The sequence below is a fragment of the Pholis gunnellus genome (genome assembly GCF_910591455.1).
Source record: "Pholis gunnellus genome assembly, chromosome: 11".
NCBI classification, from domain to species: domain Eukaryota; kingdom Metazoa; phylum Chordata; class Actinopteri; order Perciformes; family Pholidae; genus Pholis; species Pholis gunnellus.
Genome location: NC_136538.1, coordinates 488863 through 500386, shown reverse-complemented (window position 1 = coordinate 500386; position 11524 = coordinate 488863). Strand labels below are relative to the sequence as shown.

General features: G+C 44.6%; 1 protein-coding gene across 1 annotated transcript; it reads right to left on the bottom strand.

Moving 5' to 3' along the window:
- Nucleotides 1-1110: 1110 nt before the first annotated feature.
- macroh2a2 (macroH2A.2 histone) lies at nt 1111-10874 on the bottom strand. Its single transcript, XM_079169421.1, has 9 exons — nt 10724-10874; nt 7430-7605; nt 6874-6980; nt 5746-5943; nt 4822-4920; nt 4534-4633; nt 4340-4429; nt 3263-3437; nt 1111-1401 (listed from the first exon to the last, which is right to left on the bottom strand). The coding sequence occupies exons 2-9, from the start codon at nt 7599-7601 to the stop codon at nt 1236-1238; spliced, it is 1107 nt and encodes a 368-aa protein (XP_079025547.1). The 5' UTR covers nt 7602-7605; nt 10724-10874; the 3' UTR covers nt 1111-1235.
- Nucleotides 10875-11524: the final 650 nt, after the last annotated feature.

Genomic DNA, 11524 nt, shown 5'->3' with positions numbered 1-11524 from the left:
AGATACTTAGATTAACAATGTGTCAGTCAGTGTGTTCGTGGACGTACAGACAGTGAGGAGTTGTCAGATGCGATTACACTGCAGGCCGTTGAGCGGCTGCTGTCTGCAGCGTTCTCCTTCAATACTGGACCAACTTCAGACAGCCTTCAGTCAAATTAGTTTCATGTTGGTCTCAGCCTCAATGTATCATTTAAGTGTACAGGTAATAGCTTTGTGTCCCTCTCTCCCCTCTGTGCTGTAGAGATGGTAGCTTGTGATTTGAGTTTGTATGAGTCGCTCAGTAAAGCGCCCATAGAGCATGCGACCAGAGACTTCTGCTAACTTCTTCAGCTCTTCGACACCTTCTTGTTGTTATTGGACCCAAAGGATCACATTCCACCAGAGCTAGGTCAATACAGCGATGAACCGGATACACTCCCCGTCCTCTCTTCTTGCATCTGTGTGAATGATGTGCTTCAGTTGTGCTTCTCCTTGTGTTTGTGTCGTCTGTCCTCTTCCAGGTTCCCTGGTGGGGCTCAGGCTCCGTCTGTTTGGTGACACCTGGAGCTGCATTCTCCTCAGATCTTCCCATTAAATGTGACATGTTCTCATGTGGAACGTCTACATGGTGATTTGTACAGTGTGGAGAAGTCAAAGTACTGAGAGACACATAGTTGGTTAGAGTCTGCACATAACGTCTGTTGAATGAAAGTAGAACTTTAACATTCCGAAAACAACAGCCGATCTCTGGTGTAAAACATCTGAGGTTTTATTTCAAAGCAGAATGAGAACCACAGTTCTTTAGTAAACTAAGTGTATCAGAAACTACAGAGGCCAGCAAAACGGTTCTATTTGTACATGGAATGTAAAAACATCATTGAAACAAGGGACCATAATGTCAAACTGTACGGATTGAAAGGACCTAATCTATAAAGAATACAATCTCATGAGGGGACATAAAGGTGAACAGCACTCCACTCACACAGATTTTTTTTTTCCTCTCTAACCAACACAGATTCCACATCAACCCCCCCACCCCACCCCACCCCACCCCACACACACACACACACACACACACACACACACACACACACACACACACACACACACACACACACACACACACACACACACACACACACACACACACACACACACACACACACACACACACACACACACACACGGTCTTGTCAACTATCTACACCATCTGCAACAAACAACAGTTAAAAAACAACCCCTTTAAGCCAGGCTCCTCACTTGGCGTCCAGCTTGGCCATTTCCTGAAGGTATATTCCGATGCTCTCGCTGTCAAACAGAACAAAGTAAATGTTTTTCAGAGAGGAGCTGCTGGACGACACAAAATGGTTGGAGATGGCCTTGAGGATGAGCTGGGCGGCCGTTTGTTTGGGGAATCCGTTCCTGTGAGAAAGATTGAGGTGGTGAGATAAATCTCACTGCACCAAGACTTCATGTAGAACAGTAACAGTAGAGGCCGCTGGAGACTGATGAATAGCATCTGAAGCATCAAACCATAGTGCTGAGAAATGTCATCGTAAATAGAAGTAAACTGATTTATAAGACTGACACTAGGCTACTGCTGATACAGATAAAATGACAATTACAACCAACAAAATATGTTAAGTCTGTTTATGTGAGTTGACAATCAGACTAATCATCTCCATATCAGACATCACTCAGTTTGGAAGGGTTAACAGCAGTGCAGTGAAACACAGAGGCCGAGTGGGACTGACAAGAAATATAACCAGAGCCTGAAGTATTATGAGACTACACAGCAGTTTCAAAAGCTCTAAATGCTTTTACCAACAAACAACACGGAAATACTGGCCTGTGAATATTATACATCTAGGGCTTTTATTGTGAAAGGTATGAACAGAAGAAGTGGATCTAGTCTACAATGCCTTTATTTGGGAAACGAAAGCTCAAAATAAATGTTTTGCTGCGTAAATATATTGAAAATATATATTAAATATATTTTTTTTCAAGCGATTAATTCGCTGGCAACATACAACTGTTTTTGTCTCACACAACGTGGATAAAAAAAGACAAAAAAAGCAACATTGCTTTTTCTCAATGAGGTCGGTTTTTCTGAGCTTTTGAAAACAAAGGCATCAACCAATCACATTGTGAGAAACAGGTTGAGTTGCACCTTTTAATTAATGTAACTCAGAGGTCCAAACCTTGACCATAGCAGCTCAGACCAGATCCACCCTTTCCTTTCTTACCTTTCACAATAAAAGCCCAAGACATTTACTATTGGCAGGTGAGTATTTTGCATTTGCTGTTGTCTATTCGTCACACCTGCGGTCTGTAACGGCTCCCAGGATGTTACAACTGCTGTGTTGAGGCCTTTAGTTGTCGAGGCAGTGTAGCTTCATGCTTTGTTGGGACGATCCCGAGGTTAAGTGGAAATATGGGGTTCTACCACATATGTCAATTATCCACCAGAGCACCTGTTGGATGACGTCATATTGTTTTGCAGCAGAAGTTGAGGCTGGTTCAACCTTTCGCCGGGGGACCCTGCATTAGCCCCCCCGCTGTTGGTCTGAACACGGCCTTAACCCCAGCAGGCAGTACACACATCAAAATAACTGATTGTGTGGTCAAAAACACAGCAACAGTACACAACACTGGTGCTTTCATCGATCTGTTAAAGTGACGTGTTTTAGTCTTCAGTCTGGTTAATGGGAGGGTTCACATCTGTAACAAGGCGTTCCACATGTGGGCCTCCTGTGTCACTGCTGGAAAAAGAGTGTTTTCGGTTTATTAATGACCATCGATCACCACTTCTTACGGTGCATCCACAGAGTTTATTTCATCTTTTATAATCATCTTTTTATAATGGTTCTGGGTTGTAAAGCAGAGGATGATGATAATTTAAGTTGGGGCTCTGGTTTTGCTGGATATTCATTTATTCATCAAAATCATGAGAATAAATATAATCATTTTCTGATGGAGAAGAATCTGATACATTTTCTCTGTACATAAGAGATGATGATTTAGAGATAGTTGTACCTGCTGCTGTGGTCGTAACATTGAGCCGACTGCCTTTCACTTCAGAGTTGGGAGATGATACTGGGTCTAATGGTACTAATCATTAACAACACCTCTTTGTTTCAGTGCATGGACACTAAGCAGTCAAACAGCCTGAATGAGACGTTCATGTTCCCACTCAGTGCATAAGCTCAGGTGACCTGCGTGTCAGCTCACAGTGGATTAATAGATTAGTTTGAAGTGAGCAGTGTGTCAGAGTAGAGCTCACCGTCCAGCAGGAAGTGCAGGGAAAGCCACGGACTTGAGCTTCTTGTCCTCTGCCGCCGAGAGGCAGTTCTTCACCGTCTTCTCCAGCTGGTCCTCACACTTCTCTGAGCCCCACTGAGGGACGTTACAGTGGATGATGAAGCGGGCTGCCATCCCAGTGGCCTGGCTCACTGCCACTGCAAAGACACAGAGTTTAACCCTTAGACTCCCTGTTTAATGCATTCATTTTACTCACTTGAGCCCTCGGGCCCCTTGCATTCCTCAAACTATTTGTTTTTTTATAATTCAGTCGCAGCTGTTGAAAATGATTGCTCGCGAGCTCCGATCACACTAAGCAGCGCTGATCAAAGGAATCAAAATGTCTGTTACTGCACTGCCTTTCTCTCTCCTCCAAACTTACTTTGGTGAAAGGTTCAGCAGACACATGAGACGGTTTGCTCCAGTCGATGGGCGGAGCTTCATTTAGCTTTAAGCTGAAGACGGTTTGTACAATCATCTTAGCCTTAAGATGCTTTTGGGCCTAGAGCTTTCTGCACAGAGTCACTTTAGAATATAATACAACACAAACTGAGTAGGGCGGCGCGGTGGTGTAGTGGTTAGCACTGTTGCCTCACTCCTATGTGGAGTTACTCATTCACACCCATTCATACATCCACCAGGACTAACTAACATTCATACAACATTCACACACCGATGGCACAGCGGCCTTCGGGAGAAATTTGGTTTTGGCCAATGACATGGACTGGAGGAACCGGGATCGAACCGCCAATCTTCTGATTGAGGTACAACCCGCACTAACGTCTGAGCCACAGTCAGGAGTTTCTGTTGATTTCTGGCATCAGGACTCCATCAGAATGCTGTAGCATGAACAGCGTTGGACTCATTACTTATAAGTCTTCAAAAGTTCAAAGAGGAACCAAACCAGATCTATGTGAAAGCTGTTGGTCCTTCAAGGTTGAAGAAAGATGGAAATACTGGACGGTAGCACAGGGATGGGTGAGCACATTTCTACAGCTCCATTAAAAACAAGCTGAAACAGCATCTCAAACAGTTTGCTCCATGTGTGAAGATTCTGTACCTGATGCCACCTCCAAAGGCCCCTGTGCTTTCCGCAGCTCCTTGACCGCCTCCAGGAACTCTCGGCCTCCGGCCTTCTCCAGCGCGTTGCCTGAAAATGGCACAGCAGCAGGTCAACACAAGGCCGGCTGGGTAGAGGGAAGCGTGGACACTTGTGAAGAAGAAATAGAGTACACATGAACATGTCCTCCTCACCTACTCCGTCTTTGAGGTCCATCTCCGAATTTGTCGGGTTAATTATCCCCTCCACTTTGATTGTTCCAATTTTGCTGATTTCACTCTCCGTTAGTGAAAGCTGTGGATTCACAAGGTCGTCAACACAGAGAGAGGAAACAGCTGCTGTAGTTCTCTAACTTAGTCTATGTGGTGAATGTCCTAGAGTAGACCGAGATTGTCACCTAGAAGACCTTAACATGAATAAGTTCCAGTTGATCATTTTATTATCCATCAGCAGCTTCAGCTCATTAGATATCACTACATTACCTTTTGTCCAAGGAACAGGCTCTTTGCTGACAGGATGGTGAACCCATCTCCAGGACCGTCTTCCACTGTGGAGTTCGGTACAGACTCGTTGTCTGTGCTCTTTGCCAGATGAGAAAAATGGCAGATTTAAACCAATTAAAACAGATAATAAGACAGCTGAGCATCACACCTCAGTACTCGTTGACAGTGTGGCATTTCTCCTTAAATGAAATAAAGGTTAAACACATTGTGCATGATAGTTCATTCCTGGACGCAGTTGATCAAATAATCTTAACTCAAGGTCCACTTACTAGCTCTTTCTGTAGCTTTCCACCATATCTTATGGTTTTCTAAAGCAAATATATTCGACAGACAATCAAGTTCAACTCGACTGGATCACGGAGCTGCTCAGACTCGGTCTTGTGTTGGACCTTCCATGAGAAGTGGTAGAAAGCTCCACAAACAGCTGATAAGTGGACCTTGACTGGTTTTGTCACACTTTACAGGTACTAAAATATATAGGGACATGTCAGCTTGAGATGTGTGGCTTAGTCCACTAATGGTCTCTGTATGTTACCAACAAACTAGTTCACCACATGTTGCCCAACCATGTCTAAAGCCAAGCTGTTTCCTGTTCTGATGAAGTCAACAAATGGGGCTCGACAAGTGGCCTGGTCAATCGCTTTGCTTTATTTCATTATTTTGGGGATTTCAGCCTTTATTGGACTGTTGACAGTAAAGAGAGAAGGGGTATGACATGGAACCCGGTATGTGCTGTAACTAATCCGCTACCAAGGCACTCCGATTTGTTTCAGAAAGCTAAATAAATGATTCCACTGTTAGAGAGGTGGGTTCAGACAGCGCTCAACAATCTGAGAAGCATTTCACTTGAAGCATACTGAGGCCTGAATGGTCCCCCATCTCCATTCTGTTGAGTCCACTGACCTTTGGCTTGCGTCCTCGTTTGCCTTTAACCTTTTTGAAGGATTTGATGGGTTTCTTGCTCTTCGAGCGTTCTACCTTCTTCTCGGGAATGGACGCCTGGCTGTCGACTTTCACCCTGCCCCCCCTCTTCTTGGAGAGCAGCTCTGGGTGTATCCGAGGCAGGACGCCTCCATTTGATATGGTCACCCCCCGTAGAAGCTGATGGAGGAAGTGTTCCCCAAACAAAGAGTTTGACTATGTACGGTCAAACAACACACAACAACACACGAGTGTTGCTCTCTTTGAGAAGCGGTGACCTGAGGTTAAACACAGTGTTGGGATCCTTCGCGCCTGCTGAAATATCAGCGGCTACACACATTATCTGCTGTCAGCTGACACCTTCACCATCACCACGCATGTGCCTCAACTCCAGGGACAAGACTGTAACTCACATTATCGTGAGTTCTATCGTACTATCACTATTCAAACCTTGACACCATTTGTTGTTGCTGCATCATTCATGAAAAAGTTGTGTATGTCCTGTGCTTTTATTGCATATCGTCAGAAAAATCTGTACACTACCTGCTCGGGTACTGTGAGTAGGTAGTGTACGGACCGACGGTGACGGGGTGAAGAGGGGTTCCGGACCGGGCGTGTCACTCGGGGGGGGGGGGGGGGGGGGGGTTAGAGCAACAGGAAGAGAAGGAAGTGACGCCACACAAACAGCTGTTCACCGCTCGCTGCCCGGCTCTTGTATTAAAAATGTCCGCATAATAATTCAATTTAAAAAACAGCGTTGACGCGTGATAGTATAATTGTCGTCGTTAATTAATTAATGCGTTAACTTGCTCAGCACTCATTTTTTTACATTACCAGCAGCTCATTTCAGCCTCTCCTCACTATTCTGGAGACATATTCTGAAGTGACTTGTGTACTGTTAGAACTACATTGTCTTCTTTTGATACACAAGGACCCAGAGTTAGAAATCTGTTTAACACGGGTTTATTCGTTTAGAAGACAACAAACAAACAAACAAAAACACCTGGTTAGCAGGAATATGATGATCTATTCTTCCTCAACAACACATTGGGATAACCTGAAGAGTGACGGTCTCCACCCAAATATCAGCCACTTGTGGAGCACTCTCACCTGGTTGAGCTCCTCGTCATTGGCCACAGCCAGCTTGATGTGCCTGGGAGTTATTCTGCCTTTCTTGTTGTCCCGCGCTGCGTTTCCTGCCAATTCCAAGATCTCAGCTTCGAGAGAAAACACAGTGTGGAAACAAATCAAACACACAGTGGTTGTTGTGGTATTCAAACTTGTTAACTTTTCACCGTGTGACTCCCAGTCCGTCAAGAACAAGAATATAACGGGCAAGACGTTCACACTCAACTCTACTTGGAGTCATGTGGACATAAAAAAACACTAAATAAAGCTTGCCTTGTTGCTTTCTTTCTCCGATCCTCTTTGTGTTACTGGCTTTAAGGTTTAAAGTAGTAAAACATGATAATGGGACACATTATATGTTAAACTACTTCAATTATTTGAATAAGCGACTTTACAACAAGTGTAACAGAATTATTTGCACGCTTTCAGTAGAACTGGAGAAAGTTTACATACAACACATAGTTAACACGTGCAACAGTCCAGCGAACATGTGTACCGTGTGTAACAGTATGAAGCTTGAATCATGTGATCGCCCTACCTGCCAGGTACTCGATGACTGCTGCCATGTAGACGGGCGCCCCCATGCCGATGCGGTATTTGTGCGTGCCGGTGCGCAAATACCGCATCATCCTTCCCACAGGGAAGATGACTCCTGCCCTGGCTGAACGGGACAGCTTGGTGGCCTTCTTCTTTCCTCCTCTGGCTGACATCCTGCTAAGCACACAAACAACATACATATTGTGGAAGGGTTACTTCTCCTAAATTGCAAAAAGAAAGCAAAAATGTGGCATCAGTCCACATACTGTATAGTTGTGAATGTATTTGTCCAGGTTTTGACATCTGTCTCTTGGATTTCTGCCTCCACCATAATACTGTGGAGATGGATGGAGTTTTGTTTGTATTGGTCACGATATAATGATTACATTTTAAAAATGTATCAGGGCCCTATTCCTCGTACGTGGTTCAACTAAGTCGATCAAATGTCCTATTAGCAGCTTAAATTAACTCGATGATTGACGTCAGGCTATCTCGGTTCCTCAAAGGCTGATCCGCTCAAACAGTCTCGTTAATTTGAACCAGACGTCAGTCAACAGGATCGTTGCGCGTGCCCGTCCTACTTCAAAAGGGGGAAGCGTCGATCACCGAACCCATGATTTTCTAACAGTACAACGGCAAATAAAGTCAAAGAAAGAGCCTCTTTTAACGCGTATGAGGAATTCAAGACCATAATCATGGCAACATCTAACACCGCCACCGCTGCGAGGGCTAGACGAGAAGCATGGCGACACATCACAGACAAATGCGCAAGTGTTGGGAAAATGTATAGGTTAATTTTAAGAGCCTCATCACCTCAATCAATCAGATGATATTTCTTTAAATGTGCTGCTGGTAGTAGGCTTCATGGAACGCATCATCAAATGAGATCTATAGCGAAAATAATTATCTCAACTCTTTCAGAATAAGTAGATAAAAACAAGCCCAAAGAGTATCTAACTGATACCAATTAATAGATACTTATGAGGATATATGTAGGTGTATGCACTTATGTATCATGTACTATATATATATATGTGTATATACATGTATGTGTAGATTATTATATAGAATAGGAGTTTGAATATGTGTGTGAATCTGTGTATGGGCGGATCAGTGTGTGTGTATTATTCATAATAAGCAGTGAAAATAAATTGTGTGTAATTCTCTCTCTTCTTATCATGAGTCCACCTTCATCATGTGCTACAATAATGATATCTATGGTGTACTAATAATACTGTCACATCATTATGAGTGCTTTCAACCATCATGTAGTTCAACCAGCCATCAAGAGGACACGGGAGCAAGTAAACACTAAGCACACACACATTATCCAGAATGGTGAGTCAATACAACATGTTGCCATGGTGATGTAATGAACACATCCAGAAGTTTATTAAGCGCCAAATAAACTTTATGAACAACACGGCATGTAGTGGCTTTCCCGATGTTCTCCACATCACCGACACTGTACAAACATGAACCATCGCTACACAGCGCGAGGCTGCATCAGTCTGTGAGACAGTAGATGGCGTGTGGTGTTCAATGTACGGCTCCAGAAGGTCTTTAAATAAATGATTCCTTGTCGGCAGAATCGATAGCGCTCGTACAGGAAGTCATGATGTGATAACGGATCTTGGCGATCTCGAAGAACTCTCTCCCTATAAAACGCTGATCTAACTAATATCGCTTCCTCATCGATGGATCTCTGAGGAAGGGAGCTGACATGTTTTTCCGGGGGAGTGGCAGCTGATCCAGCGGATCTAGCTCAAGCCTGCTCTGGAGCAGGTTCAGGCTTATGGATGTGTTGCTATGGTGATTTTTCCAAACTTGCTTCGAGGAACCGAAAAGCCTCACTTATATAATCTCATCCTGAACATTATCCGGCTAACTCAGTTAGCCACGTACGAGGAATAGGGCCCAGGTCTCTTTGGACAATCCACAGAACAGACGGGCTTTTTAAATCTTTGAAAGTAGTTTGACTAAAACTGTAGATTCAATTTTAGGTTTTCAAATTTCAAAACTTAAACAATTATTACCAAAACGTCATGTCAGCAGCTCACTTTGCACATTTCCCAGCCAGCTCTCAGTAGCGAAAGTGAACGGAGCCTTTTACAATAGACACGACCACAGTGCCGCATCAGTGGATTTGAAAGTGCTTAAATTTGCCAAAAAGTAAGGAAATTAACTAGTTCTTCCACAAACCCTTCTGCTTGGACAATTAACTTGTTTTTGCATCAGAATGAATTCCATTGAAGCATACGTATATGCTTTAACAAATGAGTTACGAGGGTTGAATAAAATGTGACAACTTGTGACTTTAATCGATGCTTTCCCCGTCTTTCTTAAATCTTTATTCACCTGTCAAATAGTACACACAGCCTCTCTCAATATGCAGTGTAACACATGATGAACTCAGTCAGGAGAATCAGCCTAATCACCATGACGACCCACAGCTGATACAGAGGGGGGGGGGGGGCTGGCTGTCAGTGTTGTGCTTGGAGGACAAACAACATACGTCACGTCCACTATCTGTCTCTGTGGGTGCCATAATGAAGGCCAGTCGGATTGTATTTATTTTGTAGCATGTTGCGACGGGAGGTCAACATTTCCCCCCGAGGTGTCCATGTAAACAAGTCCCAGCAGTGAGCGCTCTGGGCGGCTGCGGCCTACAGCAGTGCCGCTGGAACTCGCATGATTTACACGTAGACAATAATGAATACGGGGAGCTCACCGCTGGCGTTTAAGGTGGACGGATATGGTGCGTGCGTGCGTGCGACGTGGGGTGCACGAGCCGAATGGAAAAAAGACGGGAATGTCACCGGGGGCTATGTAAGCTAGCTAGCGTTACTGTACCCAACGTTACAGTGGAGCGAGCAACACCCCTTCGACGTCGCTACGCAGACGTTAATATCGACTCCTCGGTTATTTGGATAGTAGAAAAGCCCGACACGGGGACGCGAGCTTGAACGGGGAGCTGAATTTATGTATTTGCTCTACGTCAGCCGGGAGGGAGACCATAAAGCCAAGGGTGAATGTTAGCTCCGCCAGGTCATCACCGTTTGGCTTCACAAAATGATACACATTCCACGAGTCACTTTCGCGTGGTGCTCTCATATAGACATTGACCATAACGGCCCATTTCTTCGAACAAGCCCCCCGCCCCCTTCTTTTCATGTAGCTAGCCTAATCCTCTGCATGTGTGTAATCACATCAGACATGGAAAGTAAAGCGTTCCTGTCAATCCGGTTGTGCGCCTCCGCACGGAAAAATGAAGACAAACCTTCGAAGTTTCTACCTGTTTTGTCCTCTTTCGCGCGTGTCAGAGATGCTCCTGCACGGAAGACAGACGAATCCCCCGGTGGAAGACGGCGCGCTTTGTTTTGGTTCGCTTTATTTGCTGTCCTTGTACGCACTCTAGCTTCCCAACCTCAGGAAACCCCCACAGAGCGAGCAGGAACAGCGTAGTCTGGTTGGAGGCTGGCTCTGTGCTACTGATGCTGCAAAGGGGAAAAAATCAGTAGAGGGAAAATTCAGTGAAAACGCCCCCTAACATGGCTTCAAGAGGGAAAGGAACGCGATGTGCTTACATATGAATGGTCTTTGAGGGCAAAGCAAAGGAATACAAATACATTTTCCTCGGAGATCAAACAGATCCTAAATGGTAGGCCTAGCCTAAAATCACCTCTCATAAGGCCCTAAGAGTGTGTATAATTCACTGGATGTCTTCCAGCCTCCCACCGGCGTCGTAGTGATTTACAGCAGGCTAGACATATGAATGCAACCTGCAGAATCCCAGGCCCAACAGGTAGTGGAACAGTACAACATATCTCCTCCATGAACATGCAGACAGTGGGAAGTGAATCAGACAGATGATCCATCTGGCCTGTTTGATGCATCAGGAGAAAACTCCCAAAGGGCTGAGGGAGTCTCAGCAGCCAATCAGATCACTTGACTCCACCTTTGATATGTCAAAGCCAATAGATCCATGAAGGGAGATGACAACCGCATTCACTTCATGTTAGCAGGCAAATAAATAGGCCTCTGTACACATAAAAAAAAAATACAAAAGGTTATAAATGATTCAACTGAGGGAGGG